The sequence below is a fragment of the Aptenodytes forsteri genome, unplaced genomic scaffold (assembly GCF_000699145.1).
Source record: "Aptenodytes forsteri isolate BGI_AS27 unplaced genomic scaffold, ASM69914v1 Scaffold147, whole genome shotgun sequence".
Lineage (NCBI taxonomy): Eukaryota > Metazoa > Chordata > Aves > Sphenisciformes > Spheniscidae > Aptenodytes > Aptenodytes forsteri.
Genome location: NW_008795320.1, coordinates 1,938,077 through 1,965,182, shown reverse-complemented (window position 1 = coordinate 1,965,182; position 27,106 = coordinate 1,938,077). Strand labels below are relative to the sequence as shown.

At 39.5% G+C, this 27,106-nt stretch overlaps 1 protein-coding gene across 2 annotated transcripts; it reads left to right on the top strand.

Moving 5' to 3' along the window:
* Nucleotides 1-27,106, top strand: PTBP1 (polypyrimidine tract binding protein 1). Of its 2 annotated transcripts, none has more exons than XM_009279796.2 (14): nt 1-29; nt 11,947-12,022; nt 13,001-13,173; nt 14,233-14,379; nt 15,629-15,799; nt 16,588-16,698; nt 17,079-17,253; nt 17,868-17,945; nt 19,262-19,401; nt 22,114-22,147; nt 22,646-22,738; nt 23,113-23,329; nt 23,579-23,656; nt 24,060-27,106. In XM_009279796.2, exons 2-14 carry the CDS (start codon nt 11,998-12,000, stop codon nt 24,190-24,192), a joined length of 1,575 nt encoding a protein of 524 aa, XP_009278071.1. In that variant the 5' UTR covers nt 1-29; nt 11,947-11,997; the 3' UTR covers nt 24,193-27,106. The 2 variants fall into 2 exon arrangements, with proteins under 2 accessions (XP_009278071.1, XP_009278070.1); XM_009279795.1 differs by having other exon boundaries at nt 17,868-17,957.

Here is a 27,106-nt window from a genome sequence, read left to right as displayed (position 1 = left end):
TTGTCCAAGATATAACAGTTGGTACAAAGGTAGGCACTTCTCACTTTTTCTCTCTTTTTACACTGCTCAGCATCTGACCTAGTTTTAGCCTCACCAAATGTAGATCTTTGGCTTTAAAGGGTTATTCCTGGTACCATGTAAATTGGTTTTAACCAGAAGATAATTTAGTTTCATGTGCATTTAAAACTTTTATTATGGCTCAGCATTTAGCTCTTGGCATTTGGACATTGATTATCAACTGTCAGAACTTTATTGCATTTAGAAACAGCCCTTTCCCCTACTAAAATGTCAAGCCATGCTTGTATTTGTGTGCTAGACAATGCTTCTCAATGGAGAAATTGGTCCTTTTTCTTTTGAGAACTTTATTTCCTTTGTTTATGTGAATTCCTGTTCAGTTATATGTCAAAAATCCTCTGCCACAAAAAATTGAGTGTTTAGCTGTTGATTTTTCTCTTGCAAGTACAGTAAATATGACCTTTACCCTTCTAGTCTCAGGTTTTGAAAGTGCAGACTTAGCCCTGAAACTCAAAGTGCTGACAGGAGCCTCCTTATCTGCTGCGCGTGGTAATAGGCTGTTGTGTTCACAGGATAAAAGCTCATTCCTGTGAAACGTTAAACTGGAATGTGCAGGATAGACTGGCACTCCTTCATGTATTAAAGGTTTTTCATTTTACTTTGTGAACATTGTAGCTAATGCTCTGGGATCAGGATTACAGTAAGTTCAGCCCTGCGAGTTCTTTTTATTAGATAGTATGTGTGTGAATGTTGGCCCTCCAAAGTTGTAATCTGACAGCTTTTTTTAATGGCCCGAATTGTGTGGTGTTAGTCTTCATTATTAACTAAGAAAGAGTTGCGTGTGGCAACTTGAATAGGCTGGTGAAGTGATGCAGTGTGTGACAGGGCTAATTTGAAGTAGAGCTGAGCTTGTGTAGTGTGAGCTCTGTTAGGTCTACAGAAGTGAAGTAGGAGCATTAGAGAGAATTTGCTCCTAGACAGCAAATAGATTTTGTATTGAAAGTACAAAATTAGATGTGACTGCTGTTAAGCGTAGGCATGTTTGTTAGTGCTTTAGGGTTTCTGAGAAGCATTACACATGTGAAGGGGCTCTAATGGCTGTAGGGGAAACGTTATTCTAACTCTTCCTCGTATGAGAATCTGAAATTTGAATTAATCATAGTGCCATGATAGTGTCTGGTTCTGTTCGAGAACGCTATCTGCTGCAAGGAGTTGAGTTTGCCATCAGAGGAGGAGGAAAGGCTTAGGCCTGGACAACAGCCATTGTAAAAGGTGGACTAAGTCATCCCTTGACCACTGTAGAGCAGTTTGATAATCTTCTAGTAACAACATCTTCTGGTAAACTGATTAATCTAGGTAGAAGTGCCCTCAGTTGGTTTTATAATGTGTAATTTGCAGCTTTAGGTTTCTGCAGCTTTAAGAAGTGGTTTTACATAACTAAACTTGACCAGGACGCTTCTGAAACTGTAATTGTAGTCCTCAGTGAATCTTGAAAAGCTTCAGTATGTGGTATTGTCTGCCTCATCACTCATCTGTGGGGGCGATTTCGGTCCCTAGTGCAGTACAGTCAGATGTCTAAAACGAGGACTGGGAGAGATCCCATCCAAGTGCTTTCACTCCTAGCACAGGACAGAACTGTAACCACGATTATGCCAGTTGCACAGTGGGGTGGGGAGTGGTGAGACAAAAGTGTGCATCAAAAATGAGGTTTCTTGTCAAGTCAGACAAGGCAGGTTTTGAGAAAGTTGAATCAAAATCTAAAGAGCGGCAGAAGCAAAAAGGAAAGTTGAATCATCTTGATAAAGGTAAGTTTTAAAATTATTTTTGACATAGCCATGTTATCTGATTATGTTTAAATAAGACACTGAATATGCCAGTGTAGATCATGTAGAAGTACATTCTTTAATGTTATGGTGTAACATGTTATGCATGTCATGGATTTGCTTAGGTAAGTTAGAATCCTGTTTGTGCACAGCTAGGAACAAAGTGAAGGCTTCTCTTATGCCTGCATCCTCTGTGTGGCTGTGTGCAGGTCACTATGTCCAGACAGTTTCCCCGTACTCTTCTTCTGTACTACTAAAGATCCTCTGACCGCAGGACTGTTGCACAGAGAGAGGTACAGGCATCTCTGTTTGAAAAAGCTGTGTAATCAATTCATTTATCAGTTGCTGCTTAAAAATACTTATCTCTGTGGTAAGCATAAAACCTCATTGGCTGCAGCTCTTCTGAAATTTTTCTGTTTTGCTTTTGTGTGTCATTTCCACTTCAGTCTGCCATCCTTTGGTTTGCCAATAAGTAGTTTGAAGAGACTGCAGAAGATTTCTGTAATATCACAGAAGCATTTCAGTGTTGTCTTTGAAATAACTATGATTGTAGAGCTCTGTTCATCCATCAGCATTTGTTTGATCCCTGGGGCATCACTGAAATCACTTCAAGGGCTAACTGATTTTCCCCCTTCAGAAGCACATGTTCTTTAACTGCTTGATAACTTAAAATAATGCTGTGGAACTGTAGTTTTCTGATCTACTGACTTTATAAAACATTCATAGAAATGCGATTCAGGTGGAGATAGAACTACTTTGTTAGTGTCTGTTCTGAAAGCTGTGCCCACAAGAGAGCTTGCTGGCTGAGCTAAATTAGAGCTGGAAAACTTGTTTTTAATCTGAGGTGTAAACTTACTCCTTCTTGCCATGTATGTACAAAGAAGGTGGGAATGGTACTCCATCCAGTTTGTTAAGGTATTAGAAGATTACAGTCCCCAAAAACTGTCAGCTCTTGTCATACTTTAGGCAGTATGTTACTGAGACACCAGTAGACCTTTTCAATGTTCTGTTATTGACTGGAATGTCCCAAAGTTGGAGAATTCTCAGACAAGTAGGAAAAGTGCCTTTAACTTAAAACACTGCTGAGCAAATTGTCAAGGATAACTTAGTGGCCTCTTGGTTGTCTTCCTGCTGTAAGTGTTCCTGGTTGCTAAGTCTCACTTTGAAATTGAGGACTTTGTGAAAGTATGTATCAGTTTGCTCTACTTTATTGTTTTAAAAGGCAGGGTGCTGGCACCTTTTTTTAGGATTTTATCACATCCTTAATTTACATATTAAGGGTACTCACACCCACTTCTATTAATTGTTCTGAAGTCTTTGTTATATTTAGGTTCTGTAACTTAAGAAGTCCCCAGATGTTCTCATGGCTTACTACTTGAGCACTCTACTGCCTGATGGTCTTGTTTTTAATCAGGATGGTAGTTGCAGTAGCCATTCCTGGGCTTCACATTTAGCCTAGTCTGCAGGCTCTTCAGTTTAAAGTGTGTGAATTTGTTTAGGAAGCTCATTACAATTCTGGTACGGGGCTCTTGATGCACAGCCTTCTGGAATGTCCTGCAGATTAGAAACACATGATTTAAGACTTATTTCTTCCCATAACTTCATTGCTGTCTGAAAAGGAAGGAAGTATGGCCTTAAGATGGAGGCACTGTATTTGAACTCTAAGATACTGGGTCTGACCCTGCAGTTGCCTCTTCTAAGTAATTTGATCAAGGTCAATCTGTATCTCCTTTTCCTTTAATTTGCCTAGATATTACTCTCTCTTCAGGCTGTAATGGTCTCTGAGCAGGACTGACTTACTAGAAAGAGTATTAACTATGATATGTCATTATTCTTTAAGTAAAGTTGCATTTCAGTGATTGAAAAAGTCTCAGAATAGTTTAGGTGCTGAATAATCTTGTAGTTTCTTGGTTAAGTTGGTCTCTTTTTGAAAGATGATCCTTCCAGGGGAAAAAAGTACACTTCTGTGTCATTTGAGAAGTTAATTTTTGAAATAGGGTTTGCTAGAGTGTGATACAGACTGACTGCATAGAAGTGATTTGTGATCAAGCCAGGATCTTTGCCATGGGAACAGTAATTATGGCTTCAGGCAGCAAGCCAAGAATGTTGTGAGGAAATTCCAGTCCCCTCCTATGGCTTTAGTCGGAGGCTGCAACAAGCTGGCTCTTGTGGCCTCTGTAACAGGCATGATCACACATGTAAGCCACATGTTGGTAGCAAGGTACATAGATGTCTTTTGGCAAGCATTGTGTCAGCTGGATTTGGTAAATAGCTCGATCTAATCTGTGTTAGTGTTGCACACAGGTTTTATGCACCTGTGTCTTCAATTTATAGATAACTGTCCTTTGCAGAACAATTGGCAAGACCTCTGGTTGGATTATGAAAGCTGCTTAAATCTGTATTAAGTTTAACAGGAATTTAAGCTATTGGGTGAAGCACAGATGCTAAGCAAGATTGCTACCGCAGCCTTATCAGCTATTAGGTCTGTTTAAAGCAGTTTTTCCATCAGATCTAAACCAATTTTTTTATGTGGAACCGAGCTCAAATTACTTGCACTTGGAAGGTAAACAAGCTGTGACTCCTGTTGTAGATGAAATTGTGTGAGACTTTATAGAAAATGATCAGTTAATGAAATGGTTGTAGAAAATATTCTATTTTAACCTCAGGCCTACTTTGCCCTCAATCTGTGATTTAAAAAAATTTAACACGCATGAATTCATTCAACTTTATCTTTTTAATCCCACAAGTGTAGGGATAGACTCTGGTCTCTGAGTCACTGATATCTGTTTCAAGTATTGTCAAACTAGAAAATGTAGATGTGCTGGTGCCACATTTGTTGTCATCTCACACTAGCAAGAAGAGTAAGCATTATTTAATTTCAAATTCTACGTGATTCTGGTATAGTTGTCTTTCAAGCTTCATATGAAAACTTGTTGAATACTGTGCTTAGTTCAGCAAGTGTGTTTTGGTAATCCCAGTGTAATGGTTGCTCAGTGTTTGCCAAAGCAGACTGTAGTTATTACACAACTGCAATTTAGATGAGTTTGAATTAGCATGGAGTTCCTTCTAAACCTGCATGTCCAATTTGCCATTTTACAGATTTGGGCCTAAAATATTCTTTCATAGGTTCCATTTTCCCAAAGTGACTCATTCAGCAGTATTTCTTTCTGATAGTATCTGTATTAAGCTTTACCAAGGACCTGTCTGCTCCACTGCAATGATTTAAAAAGCTCAAGGTTGACTACTAGTTAAGTTACAACTTGGGAACAGTATATCATAAAGCTTGGGTGTGTGCTACCCTACAAAGCCAGAATGACTGCATTACTGCAGTACTTGGAGTTTAGGAATTTTGGGCTATTTAAAATGGCCACACCTTTTATTTGCTCAAAGGGCAGGTTTGTTTCACAGGGTGTCTCCATAGTAGCAAAGACTGAGAAAGAAAGTCAGGGAGGGGCCGATGAGGTGAGTGGGTTGAGGATCCGGCTTGGCTCTAAAGCTAGTGTGTGCTTGAGCTCATAATGCATCTTATTGCAAAATCTCGTCAGGTTGTGTGAGCAATTGCTTTAATGTAATGCTTAAGTTTCTAGTGTCTTTTAGGAACCCCAAAATCTATCTGTATACTATAGAAATAGTAGCAGCTATTGTGGCAGTATGCATGGGAAGAAACTCATTTTCCAGTGCACTAAATTCTTTGCAATGCTCTGACCAACTAACCTAGTTTCAAAGATGCTGAAAGTGTGTGTGTACCCAGTATGCTACTGTGAATCTTAGTGGGAAGTTTACTGTGCTGGCTCTTTTGTAAAGATATTAGACTAAATCTTGTCCAGACAAGAGTGAGGTTATAACAATTTAAAAAGCATTAAGTGGTAGGTGACAGGTGTTTGCTGGCCCCAGCTGAACAGAGCATAGTTTAAAAAAAAGTATGTACTCTAAGCCTGCCAGATAGGCTAATGCCTCCACCACGGGTTCATTATTTCAATGTAATATGCTGACTACTGGGTTGGATTTAATTTGATAAATCATATAGGGGTGCAGTGAGCAATTTGAACTAAAATGATTTCTCCCCCCCACCTCTTGCTATTGGTTCTGGTTGGCTTGTAAATAGTGTGTCTTAAACAGGGCACAGCAGAGGGGTGAGTGACACTGAGCTTGTAGCTGCTGCTTACAGACCGGTGGGACAGCAGTATCATGCTTTGCTCAGCAGCCATCTCAGAGGCTGCAGTCTTCAGGATCTTGAAGTTATTTTGTGTTGATCTTAACTTTACTAGGGCTGAAGGAGGATGCAGTTGTATTGTGTGTTCTTCACAGATGTTTTCACAAAAAAGTTGACTCACTTTCTGTTTGTGACCCAAACTGGAATGTTTTTCACACTGCTCTACCTTTAGATGACTAAAGAGTGTTGGAGGCGGGGGGGGGAAGAGGGGCATATGGGGGTAACATAAGGGAGCCTTGCTGGAATTGAGTCTTCTGTGGAAGACAAGGAAAACTGGCATCCTTCTTCCTAGTAGTTTAAATTTAGTTCTATTCCCAGCTCTTGAATCTCTCAGCAAAAAATGTTGGAATACAACATGAGTGTGAATTATGATGTCATCAGACTGGATTTCTCTTATTAGTTTCTTCACAAAGTGATCTGAGCTGTGAACTGAAGTATCAAAGTACACTCTTCCATTCCTCTGAGATTGAACTCATACAGATCTCTTGAAGGATACTTCAGAGGTGCTCAATTCTTTCTGTGCTCCAATAATTTTTTTTTGCTTCTTTCATCAGAGCAAAGAGTTTTTGTGAGCTTCTCAGTGATTTGTGTGTCTTTTTGTGTGTAAAATATTACAGTGGTCTTTTACTGGGTCCAAAATTTTTTTACAAACGTAGGGAAAGTGAAGTAGAAGAATGATGCTTGCATGCTCTGGCCAGGCAGAGTTACAAGACTTCCAACAGAGGGTTTTTTAATCTGAACTTAAGAAAAGCAGACCAAGGACTTCTAACAGTACAGATTTTTCTTGGTTTATTTTCAGATTTTCCAGGTGCAGCTGTGTTACCTGCTTTGCTTATTGTAAGTGCATGTTAGCTGATGGCCTGTATGCCTCCTAAATCTATCTTTTCCCTCACAAGAGGGAGGGATACTGCTATCCTTAGTCTGTTTAAAAACTGTTAGAGCAGTGTAAGGTGCTCCATGTCCAAAGGTAGAGAATGCTGCTGCTGCGTAGAATTTCCTCAGCAAGCCAGGGAAATAAATAGTTTTTCATAGATCTTAGACTTGGCTAGCCTGTAGCTTGCTGGCCTTCCTAGTCACTGTCCTTTTCCTTCCCATATGCCCTGTCTTTTTGCCACTGCTTTAATTTTGCTTTCTGCCTGTAACTTGTTGATTTCTGAAAGTTGATTAATATCACCTGTTTGTCTTGAAATTAATATTTTTATGGTTGTTTGTATTTGTTTCTAGCCTTTTGCACAGGCAGAATGCAGTTGATTTATTGTAATCCATGTAAAATAAGTGACTGGATCTTAAGCAGATAAAGGATTATGTAGGGCAGCTGAGAATTTCTGTAGTACTACTAGATGTGCTGGTAGAAGCTGAGACAATCTCTGGCTTCATTCCAAACTATGGTAAAGTTCAGGTAAAATCCTGGTGAAAATGAGACAATTTATAGTTTTCATATGAATTAGAATTTGCTTTTTAAGCTGTGAAAGCCTAGACTAATTCAAAATTCTTAGAAGTTATTTGTTAGAACTTTAAAGCAAAAAAAGGCTTGGAGTTTGGGGGGTGGTCAAAAAGATAACTTGGAAAAAATATGAAATATTAGAATTCTATCTTGTGGCAGACTCTCTAATTCAGAAAAGGGAACTAAAGTATTGATAGCAAGACTACAAGGAGCATGGGTGTGTTATTAAATTAATGCAGCTTGAGCAGTAGACCTTTTGTAGCCACGAGTGTGGCAGACAAGAGGGGACTGCTGTCATAGAAATGCTCCCAGGCAGTGTTTCACCTGGTAGTAGTATGTGTGCTGACTGGTGATTTTGGTGGTAGAAGCAGCCTTACCCTGGTCTAGTGTGCTGGTTTTGCCCCCCCCCATCCCACCGGGGGGAGTGAGTGAGTGGCTGTGTGGTGCTTAGTTGCCGGCTGGGGTTAAACCATGACATCTAGGTAAGATCTGGCAGTGTAACTTCAAAAGTGGTATTTGTTTTCTGTAAACAGGAAGAGGTGCTTAGTTGCTGGCTGGGGTTAAACCATGACATCTAGGTAAGATCTGGCAGTGTAACTTCAAAAGTGGTATTTGTTTTCTGTAAACAGGAAGAGGAGATTTGTTAGTTCAAATGAAGAATTTTATGTAGAGCAGTGTTGCTGCTAGCACACTGTTGCTTCTGTTAATCTTGTCATAAAAATACCAGCTGCAAAAGAATTAGCTAAACAGAAATGTCAATATAAATTAATGCCTCTTGTGAGCAGGGATGTGAACTTCAGAATCTGAAGAACTGTCTTGAACGAAGCACTGCACAGCTGGGCCTCCCTGTGGTGGTTGGAGAATAAAAAAGGTAGAAAAGTAGTGTTGTGGGTTGATACTGGTGAGCAGCCGAGCACCCACGCAGCTGTTTGTTCACCTCCTCCTCCCCTTCCCTGGGTTTGCATAGTTTTAAACTTAAAACAATATAATACTTCAGAATCAATAGTTTTTGTACTGGCTTTTCTAATATCATTCAAAATACCCAATGGATATGTTGTTGGTGAGAAACTCTTTTAAACCTTTTAAAACAACCAGGCTTGCTTTGGTTCCTATGACTCTACTGAATTAGGATACTTGTTATGGAGCATTTGAATTTATAACATGGTTTTAAACCTTATTCATAGCTTCTAACAAGTACAGAAAGAAAAGACATTAGAGTCTAGAAAGACATTATGGCAATCACTGCAAGTGTAAAGACAGGGGATTGATACGGGCTCCTGCTGAAGTTCCCAATACCAAGTGCAGATTAATAGTGCTTGATTTTCAATTTGCCTCAGGTTAGGTCATTCCAAAAAGCAACTGTCAATAGAGATTTCTTCTGGTTATTAGAGATCAGCTCCAACAGTAACAGAGGAAGAACAAGCACTGATGAAAAGTCGTAGTTGATACAACTTCCTTCTGTTGTGGGAAGCTTGCCGGCACTGGTCTGTACCCGTGTGAGGATGGCAGCACCGTGTAACTCCTTGGTGCGTTGGGTATGCTCCTCTTAGGTTTGCACTTTAAAAGCCTTTCTTTTAAAGGGAGTCTGTGTGGAATAATTTTGGTATAACTGCACGGTACTATGTATGTACTGTCTGTAAACTTCCTTGTGTAGAGAAAATACCATGGAATAATTGTAGTTTTCCAACTGCTGCAGTCTTCCCTCTTCATTTGCATGTACTTCCAGCTGGGAAGCTTACAAATTGACTGCTGCTTCTTTTGGTGTCGAACAATCATCCCCCTCTGCCTCCTGGCTCTGGTCACAGCAGGCAGTGTAGACAGTCTCCAAGATAAGAGGGGAGTGGATTTGAAATTGTGCTTTCATTAAAGAAACATGGACATGTGGAAACCAGCAGCAATGAGCATTCCTTGTCAAAGTGCCCTGCAAGTAAATTTTCAAATATGTGAGAAAATGTTTATTTTAAATAAGCCATTAGGAAAGTTAAATTCAGGGAATTTAAATTCTTTCCATAATAGTATAAATGTTTGTTTTTCCAGTTTATAGTTTCCTAGTGTTGCCTCCATGAGAGCCAAGTATGTGGCTTGTTCTCCTGGTGTTTCCATGATGGATTGCAAGGGCTGCTGCCTGAGTATGCTTGCACAGATCCATTGATTCATACTGGGAGTGCTGGAGTTCTGTATGTTCAGAAATTTACAGGTTGCTATTTAAGAACAGTTTTTTACAAGTTCAAGGCCCATTAGGGCCTGATGCGAGGGGTTTCATGAGGGCAGTAAACACTTGTCTGCATTGGTAGGGCTTTTGTTTGCTGGTGGGTGGTTCTTGTAAATAGCTGCCAGTTGTATCCTGGGCCACGGAAAGTAAAGCTGTACCTGCAGTGGTTGCAGCGTTTCAGACACAAGAGTGTTTTTACAGTAAACTCGTGGGGTTTTTTTAGCCTTGGAATTATGCATTAGAGTCATCAAAAGGATGGGATCACAGTCTAATAGCCTCCCAGACCAGCTTGCCTCTCACTGTACTCAGGAATCCAAGTGCTAATTAGAACAGCTGTTAAAAGGCCTATTCCTAATTACTACACCCTGTTAGAAGAAGGAGACTTTGCTCAGTGCCCATAGCCTTTGTGGAACCTGGTCAGTGCTTGCAGGTGACCAGCAGCAGCACATGAACCGCAGTTTTGGAACCTGGCCTAATTTCTCGTATTCAGGACATCAAAGTCCTTGAGCCTGTCTTTGAAGAGCTAGCAGTGAGTAGTCAAACAAGAAATTCAAGCTTTGAGGGGGGGGGGAACAAAACCTGTGTCTGTAATTCAGTGTTCTGGGGCTTCTGGTGTGACCTACTTTTCCAACCTGTTTGCTGGGGAAGTTGAGCGGAGAGCTTTTGTTGTTGTGCAGATACTGTTACTGCAGGTGCCACCAGATATAGGGCATGGTGGAAGATAGAGTTTCTGGTGGCCACAGTGTGAAGCAGGGTTTGTTTCCATTGAGATGGGTGGGAGTTGGCCAAGGCAGGGACGAGCTCTGTTCTTTTTTTCTGTTGATGAAAGCCTTTTAGTGTGGCATTTCTGTGTAAGAGTAATGTAGAAAATTATGAGAAAATGCTTTTATATGTTAAATTTATATTACCATGTTTGCTCACAGTTTACAATGGGATTTGAAGTCTTCTATATAACTTGTTTGAAATTAAGCCATACTGATTTTAAGCTGTGTTATGTATATAAGTATAGATTGTGCTAAGAAGTAATTTGTAGTCTTGTCTGCTTTTGTCTTAGTAGTGTTTTTCATACCTCTTACTTGGGTTAGACTAGACTTGGTCAGTTGAGGTAATTTGGGTGACTTTACAGGGAATGCTGTAATGAATTGAAACACATAATTGCGTACACTAATCTGTTCCATAGATCTGTAGCTTTATTTGCAGGGAATGGAGTTGAAATGCACAGTGCTGTGGTAAGAAAAATCAAAGAATCGAGATGTTGGGATACGCTGTGCTACTCACAGCTTTGTTTTGCAAGTAGCTATGTTGACTTTAAGGTAGAATAGTGTGAAAGGCAATGGAGGATGGGATTACAAAGATTTTGTACCTGTGGTACTTGGGTTTCTCTGCTTCAGAATGTTAGCCTGTCTTTTTAGTTAAATGGATTTACTGAGACTTTATGGTACTGTTGTCCTAGAAGTTGTTGCTGCTGTTCTGGGGATTATGGCTAGAAAACAAACCAGTGATCAGACTATTTTGTGCTAGAATCCAAATTATTATATGTGGACCTATTTCTGCTGTAAAATTTGAAAAGTAGCTTTTTGCTAGTAGCTTTACTTTCCTGATCTGCCCTTTCTTGGGGTAGGGAGGGGAAGAGATCCTTTTCTTTCAGGTCTCAGTTTCTCCAAGTTGCATCTTCTGCTTGTAACTGGAAACACATCTTTTGGTTCATAATTGCCAAGTCATACACTAACGGTTTTGGCCAGCTTCTGATAACTTGTCTTTTGCTTAAGACTTCCTTATTCCTGGTAACCCACAGTAAAATAATCTGTCCTCTTAATGACTGCCAGGAGGCCTATCTGTTTTGCTCTTCCTGATCAACTGCAGTGGTGTTCTAGCTTAACCTAAAAGAATGAAAATATTGTCTGAGTAGTCAGAAATCTGTTTTGTTAGATACAATAGGAGAATGTGAATATCAATGCACAACGCTGCATTTAGTGGCCTCAGACAATTCAGCAATGCTTCAGATTGCTAATGCGTAGCTGAAAAGAGATATTGGATAGTGCCACTCAATTACTAAATTGGATCTTATTTATATTTAATTTATGATGGAGGTGAGGTTCACTGCTCACTGTCAGTATATTTTCACTTACACTTCTGTTCAGCTTCTCTACACCTTAATCTCAGTCATTCTGCTTTAGGAGTACCTGAATAGAATTTAGTAAAAATGCTGTCAGTTTACCTTTTGTCTTTTCTTTTCCAGCGGGGATCTGACGAGCTTTTCTCTACTTGTGTTACTAACGGACCCTTTATCATGAGCAGCAACTCTTCTTCTGCAGGTAATATTCCCTATAAAAAAGAATAGCAATTGATAAGTATTGCAAATACTATAAGGATGTCTGTTTTTTCCCCACTTAATCTTAATTATAAAATCTCTTCATTTTTAGTACTTATTAGGCCTTTTGTAGGACAGTGCTGAATAATAATAAACTTCTGCCCTATACCCATAAAAGGTTAGCAGACTGAATAAAATTGTTGCAGGACAGTTGCTAAAATGATTTTACAGAATTAGAACATGCAGGTTTTGCTGTAAACTGTTATACTTAAAGCACAGTTGAATTTCATGTAGGGTTATTTTGGCTGTATGTAGTAGTTTGCTGCTGTTTGGGGGAGTCTTAAACCATCTAGAGGTTAGTATTCGCACCTAAGACAGTATCCTTGGGTGCTCAGTCCAGAATTTCGCCCTCTGTGCTTGTCAGTGCCTTGAATTGTCTTACTTTGAGCTACCGTTGTCTTTTGAGTCCCTTCATGTTCTGCCTGCGGCCTCCCTGCCAGACTGTATCAGCTCATGTCTTTGGTGTTGTGCTGCTGACAGTCTTTACCACGTGTATAATCCATCTGATCTAAAATTACATTTTGGTTCATATTTGTTTTAATATTGCTTGCTTTAAGATGTCCCCTTCAGACTGCTTCATTGCCAAGAATACCAGTCAAAGTGAAAAAGAATAAAGCAGCAATCTAGAATTAGTGGCTCAGACCTACACAAAGTAGAAATGTGGGGGGGTGTGTGCTGTAAACAAGCTGTAAAATGGCCACTGGAGAGTTGATTGCATTGCAGTGGCATTCAGCTATGTCACTCGCATCGTGTAACTTGAAAAATGAGTAAAACCATGTGTCTTCAGACTCTAGTTAAATTAGACTATGGTATTTCTCTGTAATAGAGAGTAATAACTGGATGGGGAGCACAAACTGTGTCAGAAGTGGTGTGTGCGTATTCTTTCAAACTGACTCTAAGCAGAAACTCTTGCTTTTTACAGCTAATGGAAATGACAGCAAAAAATTCAAAGGTGATAGTAGAAGTGCTGGGGTCCCATCCCGAGTAATCCACGTCCGTAAACTCCCCAGTGACGTCACGGAGGCAGAGGTCATTTCTTTGGGCTTACCTTTTGGCAAGGTCACCAATCTTCTAATGTTGAAAGGAAAAAATCAGGTATTGTCTGCATAATTGAAAGCAGGGTTTATGTCAAAGACTTGATGAGTTTGTAATCAGTAAACCAGATCCAAGTTGTTTAAACAACTGTCATGTATGTAAGTTATTGACTCCTAATACTATTATTGCGTACTATTATTTTACTTTTCCATGATTATCCCATGAGCTGTAGAAAATACTATTTTCAGACTGTACAAGGAGCTAAGTCCATAATTATAGGTTGTCATTTATAATTAGCATTATGCCTGGTTTTTAAATTACAGACCAGGTAAATTATTTGGACAGCAGTGACATGAGTTGGCCTTTTTCACTCAAGCCAGCTTGATGGTTGAGTAACCACCAGTGTAACTTCGCATATTAAGGACACCTTTACAGATACAATAAATTAGCTGGGTAAAGCTAAAACACTCTTGGGTAATGCAGAAGGTGTGCACTAATTTGGTAACTAAAATTCTTACAAATTAAGGAGTAAAAAAGCAAGCCAACTTTAATCATTGCTTAAAGTACTGTGTCTTTAATCTTAATTATGAAAATGTGCCTCTGATATATTGCATGGTGTGATTATATGTAAGTATTTAATGTAATGACTTGCTACAATCCCTTACGTTTTTGTTTTGAAGTAGAGGAGACCATAAAGGTATGGAACAGTGAGTGGGCTTACTGCTCTGTAGAGAAGTATGGAAAGTTGCTTAATATGATTGTGTTAAAAGAGTCTGGATTATTGCTGTATTCTTGTGTTCTTGCAGACACTTCTGTCACTGCCAGTTTCCTAAATATATGTAGGATGGAGATCTTAGGATGAGACTGAAACATTACATACATCAAGTCAGTCTGGACAGTGAAGATCCTCATTTGTTCTATGTACAGTTGGTTCTTAAACAATTCTGTGTACAAAAACTTGCATGTAAATGCAGTTGTAAAAATCAAATACAGTTACAATTCAACTGGAAATTCCTCCTAAGGTTATCAATCGCATAATGCTGTTGTCAAGTGTTAATGCTGTCTCCTAGCGTGAGCTGCTTTGATAATATGTCAATGTTGGATTTGACTTCTGCGCAGGCTTTCATAGAAATGAATACGGAGGAGGCAGCCAACACCATGGTAAACTACTACACCACAGTCACTCCAGTCCTTCGAAGCCAGCCCATCTATATTCAGTTCTCCAACCACAAGGAGCTTAAGACAGACAACTCTCCAAATCAAGCGGTTAGTTTTTGTTCTTTACATTGTCATGCTGGTGGGAGGGACAGACAGTTCTCTGCCGCTGTTTTGATTTGTGCTGCTGGTGTAGGCCTGGGAGGGTTTTGAGATTTGGTTTGACTATCAAAATGCTAAACGGAGCATACTAGCTTCTAGCTTATGGAATAAGGACTCCTATAATAGCTTTTATCCAAAGTCTTCAGCAGACTGTTAAATGAGCTGCTAAAACTGCCTTAATGTCAGGGGAAGAAAATGCATAGTGAATATGAGATCATGAGAAGTGGTGTTTTAGCATTCTTTAGTTAGAAACAGTACCTGAATACCTATCTAAAGACTTGATTAATGTTTAGTGCTTTAGGACGTTTGTTTCTAATATTTGAAAGATTTATATAAAATTAAACTCTGGGGCAAAACCTGTGTCTGCAGTAGAGTACAATGTGTTGCTGGTTAAGTGCTGGCTTTGAGGCAGGCAGCACTTGAACGCAGTGGTTCTTAAGGCTTTGGGCTGTCTTGAGTTTCTGTGCAAGATATGCTCTGCATAGGGTAAAAGTTCCCTTTTTTGGCTCAACTGCTCTTGGCAATCTTTCAGGACAGGAACACTGGAAAGAAGTTCAAGTTACTTGTGCCTCCTTATCAGGGGTGGCTGCTGAGTACATCCAGTTTGCCTCCTCTCACTTTTCAGGCTGACTTTCATCAGGATCAGAGCATCTAATGCTGTGCAGATTAAATGCTACTATTCGGTGCATCTAACAAAGCCAGAATCTGATGCACAACAGTGAGCACATCATGATGTTATATGCGTGAGGGGGGACTCTACAGGAAAACTCCAAGTCAGTTTTCACTCCTGGATCCCTATAGCAGATGTGCATTAATCTTTCAGTCTTGTCAGCTTCTGTAGTATTCTGGAGATGGCATGTCACCCCAGAAGAGCCTAGTTTTTCCTTTTTTCTAAACAATGGAGTAATTTTGCTGCATCAGTAGATGCTGAGCAAGGTTCTAGCAGTAGCATGAGTACTTCATATTTTATTTAGTTTGTATTTTTGCATTGCTTTTATTGATTGGGGTAGTCTGTATTGTCCATGTTTAAAATGTACTAAAGTCATTGTATCCCCAGCCTTAGGAACAGTAAATTGCTTTCTGTTGTTCTGCTAACTGTTGAGTTCTGCTAGTAGTTTGCAGATAGGAAGCTCAGAAAAGCTGAATGTGTATTTTTGCAAGCAGAAGTGTTGGTCTAACAGAATGTTTGGTTCTGCAGCGTGCCCAAGCAGCTCTGCAAGCAGTGAATTCTGTTCAGTCTGGAAACCTAGCGCTGTCAGCCTCTGCTGCAGCAGTAGATGCAGGAATGGCGATGGCTGGCCAGAGCCCTGTCCTGAGGATCATTGTTGAGAATCTCTTCTATCCTGTCACTCTAGATGTTCTGCATCAGGTAAAACATGTTGCTGCAACTTTTGAAGATTGTCCTGGAGGAAGGGGTAGCAACAAATAGTGATTTGTTGTATTTGCAATGTCTTTTCTAACAGCATGTGTTTATCATCTGTGTAATCCAAGTTCTGAACATAGCTGTCAAATTTCTCCTTTCTGGAGACCCTGACACCTACACAAGATTCTTCTATTTTTGGTCCCGGTCTGGCCAGACTTTAATTTCCAGATATTTGATTGCTGGTCCATTTTAATTAGATTAGTCTGGTACAGTCTAAGGGACAAATATTTATGTTTTCAAGACAGATCTTCAAGTTCTGTTTAGGGTTTAGCAGAAGTAGCTGCTACATGTCCCTGTGTGAGGGCAGGGGGAAAACAAATAGTGTTCAGGAGTTCTTCAGGCAGTAGCCTATTTGGAAAGTTCCTGCTGTCTGCTGTGGTTGCTTAACTTAATCTTCATGTTTAAAATGCAAGCTTGACTGCATTTAAGAATCCCTAAAATTCTTGGAAAAGTTCCAGTTTGTGAAGGTGTATGTGAATGTGCCTGTGTTAAGAATTCATAACAAACAAAAATTTTTATTAAGGGGGCAGTTCAGTTACCCTCATGTTTTTCTAGTCTGATGCCATGATGCAAGTTAAATAATGCCCATGGTGTAGTTTAAAACCTTCAATTTTTAAGCTGGAAAGTGAACAAGGTGAAAGGATAACTTTTGTTGTTTCTGCTTCTAATAATGGAGATCAATATGAAATTAACTTACTGGAAATGAGATAAGATATGCAAATATTATCTTGCAGATTTTTTCCAAATTTGGTACAGTCTTGAAAATAATTACATTCACGAAGAACAACCAATTTCAGGCCCTGTTACAATATGCTGACCCAGTGAGTGCTCAGCATGCCAAACTGGTGAGTAATATGCTTGCAGTGCTAAACACCTGAATTATTTTAACTTTTAGGCTTGTTTTTATTAATCTAGGATCAATGTTAGAATCTAGCATTTTGGAGTATTCTGTGGTTATATTAGGTTACATGAGCATTGCCCTAATGGCAGATCACATGTGCCAGCGGGAGGGAATTTCCCTACCAAGAGCGGTATGGCTAACTTGGGTGAATACTGAAGGGGATAAAAAGAAGCAGTGATTTCTCCACATAAAGCAAGGTACCTGCTCCATCTGAAGATACACACTGGTACCTGGGATGATGTAACACCTTCTCTCTTCAGAGATTTGTTGCTGTGATCTTAGTATAAATGCATCTTGGATGAAGAATGGTTTGTTTCCTTGCAGTCTTTAGACGGACAGAATATCTACAATGCCTGTTGTACGCTGCGCATAGATTTCTCAAAGCTCACGAGTCTCAATGTAAAATACAATAACGATAAGAGCAGAGATTATACACGGCCAGACCTACCTTCTGGGGATAACCAGCCCTCTCTTGATCAGACCATGGCAGCTGCTTTTGGTGAGAATTCTTGGAAGTGGGAGCAGGACAAATGTAACTGATATGTGTGTCAGTTGGGGAAAGGGAGGGGACATAATCCTAGAGTACTTGGTCATACAAAATTTTTGAATACAGTGTGACTAATGAGGAAAATTTGGGAACCACTGAATCAGACTAGTGCAAAATACTAGTAGGAACATATGGATGTGGGTGCATGCTACTGCTTTGAAAGCTCTTCTCCTTTTGAGTGAGGACTATTTAAGGTTTTCCAGCTGTCTGCTTCTAGTGCCATCTGCTGTTTTGCCTACAGTATGGACTCAGTGATAATTTGGGGTGTTGTAACCTATACTTTGAAAACTATGTTGTGGTTAAACAGTTGCAGGAGCTACTAGCTTGTATTCTGGTCAACAGCTATATTCTAATAGCTGTTTCAGAACAGCAGAGTTAGGAGGAATAGTTTTTGTAACTTCTTGAAGTTCAGTGTTACATTAGAGGCATTTTTGAATTACTGTATGTGTTTTAGGGTTTAGCTTTCAACTAAATGCTTATGTTGAAGGACAGATCGAGACATTCCAGCTAAGTCTAGAGTTTTCTTGCTATTGAGTGTCTTTGTATAATGTGTATATCTTTACCAGGTGCCCCAGGAATAATTTCTGCTTCTCCATATGCGGGAGCTGGCTTTCCTCCTGCCTTTGCAATTCCTCAGGCTGCAGGTACTGTATTTCGTAAGTTGAAATTTTATATAGGTTTTCTATTGCTGAAGCATCTTGATGTTTTAAAGCTAAGTAGTGATTATTTTTGTTGGGGTTAGTCATGTAAATTCTAAATGCTGGCATTTAGGCACAGAAGGGAATTGTGGTTCAGTACATAATCTTAACTAGGAATGTGAGTGTGCAACTGTAGCACCTCTGGCTAGGCAATATCCCAGTGGCAAGAGGAAAATAGGAGTAGCAGGATGGGAGAGACAGTAAAGGCAGTATTTAAAATAATTGGGGGAGATAAAACTTTGTATTTTGAATTTCCTCATGTGGTTGCAGAGGTTGGGAACTTAGACATCTGTAAGTGTGGTAAAAAGTAAGGAATCTTTGTCTGTTTTTCCTAAATATTTTGAGTAAAGCTAGTATTTAAACATGAAGCAATTACATACACTTATAGTTGCACTGTGAAGTTTACAGCTCATACTGCAGGTAACAAATTATTGCTACTTACAGAAGTAGCCCAGTGTTTGAGATTAAAGACTTAAGTTTTAGGTGCTAAATAGGCTCATTGGAGTGCTAGACTAAACAATTTTTGCTTTGTTTTTCATAGCATACCAAGCTATGTTGACTTTCTTGTAACTTGATGGAATTTCCTTGCTTATGACAAACAAGCACAGATCAAACTGTTCAACTGTTAATGTTTTGTTAGTATCCTGTCCTGTTGGGGAAATAGACAATGACACTGAGAAGTAATTTCATTTAATCAATTACTAGCAATTGTTTCTTGAACTCTAAAGCTCTTCCCTTTGGAGGGCTAATACAGTGAAGGGCCAGATGTTACTGTGAGCAACCTAGAAATGCCTATAAATAAAACTTTAATGTTTCTCCATTCAAGAAGAGATTAGCTGATGGTAGCATACAATATCTGATTGTTATATGCATGGTTAAAGAACAAAGCATTTTTGGCATGCACTGGTTGGAAAGACCCTTACAAATGCACTGTTTGTGATACCTTTCCTGCACCAACAGAGCTGAGGCTTTGTGCTGATTCCGCTTCTTGTGAAACATGCAAAATATTGTAGTCAACAAGATAGCGCTGAGAGGCACCTGTTAAGCACCAGGCACTGCAAGAGCAAATACTATTAGAAATTAAAACATTTCCTGCAGCACCAGAATTGGAGGCTCCTGTTGCTCTTAGAATATATGGTCACCGTGTTTTGAATGGTTACTTGCATGTTACAAAAGGCGTGCTGTTCTCCCTTCTGGTGCAGCAAATACACTAGAGTACATGCTGTTAATTTCTTTACTGGTTAATATTCTTTAATTTCCAGGCCTGTCAGTTCCAAATGTTCATGGAGCACTAGCTCCTTTGGCTATCCCAGCTGCAGCGGCTGCAGCAGGACGGATTGCCATTCCCGGCCTCGCTGGGGCAGGGAACTCCGTTCTGCTGGTTAGCAATCTGAATCCTGAGGTTAGTGGAGTCCTAACTTTACTTTTTTTCTCCTTCCTGTTACCTCTGCTTTCACTTTCTGAACACAGATTGTGCTGAAACTCATTGAAAGTGAAATCCTACTGTATCCTAAAGGAAACGGCAAAACTAGAAAAGCAGATGATGTGCTCTGCCAGCCCTAAAACTCAAAGCAGATCAGTACTCTAGTTGCTGAAGGGAAATGAGAAAGTCCATCTCAAATTAAAATCTTGCTCTTCTTTGGTTCAAAGCCAAGGATGCTGCCTGCCTGCTTGTGTCCCATAAAGACTACAATGCCTGTCCCTTGCTCCCTCTTTTATTTGGAGTCTTCCTGCCATTCCCATGGAATAGTGTCATTTGGGTCACAGAATAGTCATGTCCATTCTTTCTTTTCCTTAGCATGTTCTAGTTTTTAATACATTAATTCAGAACTACAGAGAGAGTTCATTCTGACCTTTGCTCTTTCTGTGTAGTGTCTGGACCCTTGCCAGCTTGACTTTGTACCTGTGCAGTATTTCCTCTGCCATGTGCTTGCACATTTTCCCTTTCCAAGATTCCTGGAAGTTTTTCCTTAGCTAAACCCCTTAACAGCTCACAGTTTACATTTTCAATTCCACTTAACTTAGTGAGTTGAACTATTTGGGTTTATTTAAAAATACAGCAAGTAATATTTGAACAAAAATCTTCTTTAATGAAAGACGGCATCATGAGAGAATTTGATACGGGTATCTTGGATTTTTCTTCAGTCAGCTTTTGGCTCTTTGTTGGATTGAAAGTGTAGAATCTTCTAGTGTGTGCAGTAGAGTATGATGAGTCTCTGCTGAAAAACACTTTAACTGGTGGGACTGTGCACACAAGTTAATACTACTTCGCAAAGCTATAAAACTTACTAGTGATGTCAGAGTAACCACAAAACCTCTTTTGCATCAAAGGGGAAGCCTGGATGTGATGAATGATCAAAATATTTAACTCTTGATGAGATGAACCAATTGAATCAGTATTTCAGACTACTCTTTATCTGTCATTACTATTTTCTCCAGGGCATGAAATAATGGCAGGGACTGCAATACAACTTTGATTTGGATGAGTTGCTCTTTCTACCTAGGAACTCCTCTGCCATTCCAGGAACTGTCATCTCTGGCTTGGTCCCAATGACTTGCTGTTCAAACAAAAGTCTTAAACATTAAGAGCTGGCATCGTTATTCTCGATCAGTGTGATACTGTCAAGTGTGTGTTTCTTGGGATGATTTTGCATTGTCTGGATGGCAGTGACAGGACAAAGGACTGTGCTGTACCTCTGTTTAATTTTCACGGGTTCACAGCTCTGAGCAGTGTCTGAACAGTGTGCACAGTTCTTGTTTAAGTAGGAGCAAGCAGTTATTTCATGCCTTGTATTTTTTGATGAGCTCTCCACTATCCATCCAGCTTGTCTTTGGGCTAGAGAGACTTTGATACTTGTACTGAAGCTGTGAACTAACAGACCTGAAACTTTTTCCATTGCCTGTATAATCAGTGTTGTAGAAACTTACCTGTGCCACAACCAGTTAGTTAAGAGACAGTATTTCTCTGGAGTGACTACTCTGCAATAGTGTATAAGTTTTTTTTCTGAATTGGAATGATGGAAACTGAAATTACTCCATTTTTTCTTTCCATGATGAGTGGAAGAAGTCTGCATGTCTCAGCTTGCGTTGACTTTAACTTTGCATGCAGACAAGAGTCTGCATTCAAAGGTTAGTGTTGTCACTGGGAGCAGAGATGCTTTTCCTGCCTTTCTGGCTGAGTAACAGCAGTTTTGGGTTTCCGCATGGTGAGGTCAAGCCATGGAGATGGAAGGGAATAGAATTGTGTTGCAAATGAGGTACCCAGTTCCTTTATAGCAAGCGCTTCTAGCAGACCTTTGAGGTTTTTTGTAGTGGTACAGCTGTTCATCTGGATAATTTCTTGCTTTAAAGGCAGTGATTGGTATCTAAATTGGAGTTTCCTTGTTTTGTTACAGCTAAGTATTGCAATATGGATTGCTTCCCGTAGTCCCTGGTCCTAAAGCAGCAAATATAGCTGTTTTTTTTACTTGATCCATGAAGTCATTTCTTCTAAGAAATTCTTGTAATCAGAGAAAATATTTTTAGTCAAATATTAGGGAATACCATTGAAATTTAATTCAATATTAAAGCCTGTAGAAAGTCACTCTGTTGTGATACTGTCTCTTACTTCTTCGTATATCTTAAGTAAAAATGCCTTTTCTTTATCATTGTGTTCCACTAGGTAAAACCTATTAACTGTTTCTGTAAACAAGTTATTGTATGTAGAATTCTATAAATCTGACTGATGGAACACTACATATTTCCTTATGTATTTACTGACCTATGTTTTTTGCTACTTTTTTCTTTTCTCCCCATCCCTGAATTTTTTTTCTTCCCCTGATCCGGAATTTCTTTGCCAACTGACTGCACGGTACTTCTGCTTCCTGTTGTTGCTTGAAACAAAAAATAAAAACATTCCCCTTCCAAAAAAAAAAAAAAACCCTGCTCTTCGGAAACCAACCTGCCCTTCAATATTAACCATCTTGAAAACTTCATCATCCATCAACCAATTTCGCCATTTCCTGCGGGGACTCTGCCCTTCCTCGTTGTGGACGATTTGTGCAACCTCGCTCTCCCCTTCGATTCCTTACCTCTTCCCTGTCCCTCCGCTGCCTTGCTCTGCTGTTCTCTAAAGAGAGTTACACCCCAATGCCTCTTTATTCTTTTCGGTATGTTATTATTCACACTTTTTATTACCTTGTTTTTCATTTATTTGAGATTACTTTTTTGATACTTCAAAAATGTACAGTTTGCAGTTTGCCATTTTTTGAATGCATAATTTCATTTTTACATTGTTTACTTAGTTTGCTATTTAATTTAGTTTGCCTTTATTTTATGTTCAGTTTTGCATGGTTTATTGCTTTGCATGTCTTTTATAAGAGTTTTAAATTGTGATAGCATGCTAAATTGTCCAGTCTTCTGGCAGTAAGATTTTTGCTTTTTGCTGAAACCCAGTATCTTTTCTTTAATGTATTGTTCCATTATTATTCTGCTATATAAGAATTTTCCTTAATTAGAGCAGAATAAGTAACCATGGTTGGAATGAGATCAGTTCTGGTTGTGAATGAATGTTTTTGCTGTTGGATTGATTAGCTAATACTAAGTTGAATGAGCCTTCATTTTTTTTCCCCTACCTAAGACTATTCTTGTTTCCTCACTTTTTGAAGGAGTCTATGGTGATGTGCAAAGGGTGAAGATTTTATTTAATAAGAAAGAGAATGCCCTAGTTCAGATGGCTGATGGAAACCAGGCCCAGCTTGGTAAGCAAGCTTAAAAGTATCGGACCGTTAGCATTAAGAGACCTAATGGGTAATGAAAGCTTTAATATCAGTACTTTCTTCTCTTCCAAAAAAGACCCAAAACCTGAATGTGTCCATGCACTTAATTGCTTACCTGCATATGTAGTATGGATTTGGGGCAGCTCTGGAAAAGGTATGGTTCATGCAAGATAATCTAGAGGGAAATAGAATAAACAATACAATAAGGCAGAGTAACAATGCCTGTTGTGCAGTCCCTGGAGGGTGTGGTGGCATCTGCATAGGGAAGAACTAGAATGAAATTCTAGCTTTGATTTAAATGTCTGAACAAAACTGTGAAATACCATTGTAGTCAGTGCTGTCTTTAACCCTTGCAGCCATGAGCCATTTAAATGGTCAGAAGCTTCATGGGAAGCCAATCCGTATAACATTGTCCAAGCATCAGACAGTACAACTTCCCCGCGAGGGACAGGAAGACCAAGGTCTGACTAAGGACTATGGAAATTCTCCTCTACATCGTTTCAAGAAACCAGGCTCCAAAAATTTCCAAAACATCTTTCCCCCTTCTGCCACTCTTCATCTGTCCAATATTCCGTAAGTATCCATGTGGAGAGTTCCTACATGGCTGAGTATAAAAATGTTTGCAAATTTAGTGTGAGAGTAAATATGGTCAGCTTTTGCTGCTAGCAGGACGAAAGCTTGCCCATCTTCCTGTTGTTCCTCATAGCCTTTCCAGTCCAAGAAGCTACTGTTAGAGAATTTAGGAAAGGCTCTGAGGATTGGGTTTTAGAGATTAATTTAGTCTGTCAACGTACGTTTGACTGGAAAAACTATTTGTTTCAGACCTTCAATAACTGAAGAAGATCTTAAGATGTTATTTTCAAGCAACGGTGGGATGGTCAAAGGATTCAAATTCTTCCAGTAAGTGTTTTCTCTTGTGGCCTGTCCTTACACTGGGCTTTTCAATATGAGAAGGGTTAGAAGCACTTAGTTCTGATCGAATTCCAACTCAGGCTAAGTGAAAGGTGAGCAGAATCATCACTAATGCAGTATTTGACTCTCTGGAATAAAGAATTCCAGAGTAACCCTGGATTGAGTGCATGGTGAGTATGAGTTGATGAAGAAAACTAAGGTAGCTGAGTGAGAAGTTTGGATATGCATGTTTATCATATAGATATACTCTTCCACATAAAAAGAAAATATACTGCAATTACCTGGGTAGTTAATTTTCTGCTGGCCTTGTTGAGTGCTAGGTAAGAAAGCTTGTGTCAAGTTAGGCAAACTCTGCATACAGTCATACTGAATGTGACTTGTGTCTTGTCAGGAAGGACCGTAAAATGGCTCTGATCCAGATGGGCTCTGTGGAAGAAGCCATTCAATCACTCATTGACCTCCATAATCATGACCTGGGTGAGAATCATCACCTGCGTGTGTCCTTCTCGAAGTCCACCATTTAAAGCTTTGGAAGGCGTGAGACAAAATGGACTTGACTTAAAAACCTCTTGGGTTCAGCCTTGACCTTAAAAGGCTGAACACTAGGGTTTCAACTTCCATCATTCCAGAAAAAAAGCCACTTTAAAAATGCAGCTGAAGTGACCTTAAAAGACCAGAGATTTTATTTTTTTAAAGAGAAAATCAGTTTACCGGTTTTTAAAAAAAAAAATTAAATCTAATTCATATTGCTAACCTTGCGGTGATGGGTAACAATCTTGACTGTTCAAATAAAAATCACAAGTTAAAGTTTACACTTTGGAACCTGCTCTGGGAAATTCCCCTCCCCTCCTGCTCCTTCTCCCCCAAAAAGCAGATCCTAACAAGTTTATCAGGTTTCACATTGATGCCTTTTTTATTTTCTTTACCCATCCATGCCTTGAAAGACCTAAAACCACTGTGTAAATTCACTTTAGCGCCTTTGAGTCAGGATTTTGCAAAATGCATGGTGTATAGGAGCTCCCAACTCACCCAGCACAAAAATAAGTTGCATTGATCCTACCTTAACTGTGCATCTGCTATCCTGTGCCTTAAACCTTTTACTTCTTTGGGGAAAACATCTGAACTGTAGGGAGTGGATTGGGAGAGTTGAGGGGAATGAGTGAGCTCTGGCTTACTGGATCAGCTTGTTGTAGTGAAGGACAGGTGAAGCTGGCAAAGTGGATAAAGAAAATATTGGGCTTTGACTCTTCAGGCAGTTGTATCCCACTGTCCATGAAATGTCTCAATCTGCATAGTATCATGTGTCTTCATGCCACTTTCCAATCTGCTTGTGGTTTATCGCCATCTGCAAACCTTCAAGTGGGAGTTACTTAAGATCCTTTGTCCATAACATTCAGACTAAGCAGAAAGGTCTGGGTGGGGAAGCGTTCCCGAGACCAAATTACATTCCATTGTCAATAGCAAGTCAACAGGCTCTGCCCTTCACAAGAGCATTGATCAAGATACAAAATTAACCACTGTTGGACACTTGTGAAGACGAATCATTAAGAGTTTGTCAAAATTGTGTGTGTATATATATATCTAAATACTTGGCTAGGATTTGAAGAATTATTTGATATCCCACATTTAGAAAGGTGTTCACGTGAGTCACCTTCGTGCCCCTAATTTGAGATTAACAAGACCAATGTAGCTCTGCCATCATTCTTATAGCATGTCTTCAGCATTTGAGCTTTTTGTTTTAATTCTTGTATTATACTTTTTGATGCCGTTGCTGTCATCTGTGCCTAGCAATATTTCCAGTTGACCAAATATTCTAATCTCTTTATATGCAAAAGAAATAGTTTAAGTACCTTTTTATAGAATGATAAGATGGTATAAACGTAATCTAAATTTACTCCTTTGGTATTACCCTTGTATACTGTACTTATTTTTTTTTTGTAATTGAAACTGTAGGGCAGGAATTTAGTTATCAGGCTGAGGTCATGACTGAGGATGAGTAATGTAATGAAATTGATAAAACATGTTAAGCAAAGCAGATTTTTAAAGCAAAGTGTTTGAGATAACAAGCACAAATAGCTTGTGAATTTAAGTAAAAGGACCCAGGCTAAAGTTTTTACCTTTTTAACCTATAAGCCCAGATTTTTTTAAGTTATAGGAAGGGAATTTATTAAAAGTAGAATGCAGCAGATCGTTTTTTCCCAATGATACAACCATTTATTTTTTTTCTGGCTTACAACTCTTTCCCGGGCCATTCTGCCTTCTATTTTGTGTAATCCGATGTTGCCTTACATTTCCCTCTAACCTGCAACCTGTTCGGATGCAAAATAACAAGAATCTTGTACTTTTTTTCAGGGTTTTTCTGCAAATTGTGGACCAAAGTTTGTTTAATTGTCTTAGTGTTGCAAGTTATGATTTCCTTGCTTAGTGTGGGAGCTCTTGACTTGCCTAGCACTGAGTGTTTGGAGAAGTCTTAACTTTTCTTAGTTCCTCCCTGAACTCTTGAGGATGTGAATTATGCTGGAGAAGTGTGTGAAGTTTGAGTGAGGGTTCAGCTTGGGTTGCTGGCATGAGATTGGTAATCCTCGTCTGCCTTAGTCTTTGGCTTGTGGCTGAGGAGTGTGAAAGCATCTTCAGTGATGAAAGCGTTGCCCCAGTTGAGCTGAGAAAATGTTCAGCTGACAAGCAGATGCTGGTTTCAGTTACCTCTAAATCTGAGTAAGCCTGTTAATGAAGCCTTGTGATCTGCCTCTCTGGAAAGCTCCATGTTTCCTTGCCAGCATCTTATGTTCAGGAGGGCGAATTCAGGTGTCTTAGTAGTTGTTGTCAGAGTTAATTTGCTCATCTCCCTTCCTCCTGAAGTGAAAAATCCGTTCCTCCTGCAGCCAGGGAGCACTGGCGGTCCGGCTGGTGCTCCCGAGTGTGCCACAGGCAGCACTCCACCTTGTGAGGATCCATGCGCAACCCAAGTGGAACAGCTGTGGTTTAACCTTTAAATGCATTCAATCAACCTCACCCAAGACACTGGGAAGAGGCTTATTGGAATGAAACCTGTCTGGTGGCCTTTAACATTGATTTGGTCAACCCACAGGCTATATATATTTTGCAAAATGCAAGCAAATTAATTGAGGTAACCCCGGAACCCAGGCAATTGTGGGTTTTTCCTTTGGATCCCTGTGTTTGCATGTAAAGAATGTGAGTAACAAAGGGTGTACATATTTATAATTTTTTTATACCTGTTGTAAGACATGAGGGGGCAGCAAAACCCATTTTTTTATGGTGAACAGATGTATTGTATATTTTGATAACAGCTATTACAGGTTCAGTATTGTGGAAGGTGGGGTGGGGAGGGTAAGCATACACAACATCAGAATTCCATTGCCTCTTTCAAAGAATGTTTGTAATGCAAAAAGAAATGAAATTAAAACTATTTTATAACAA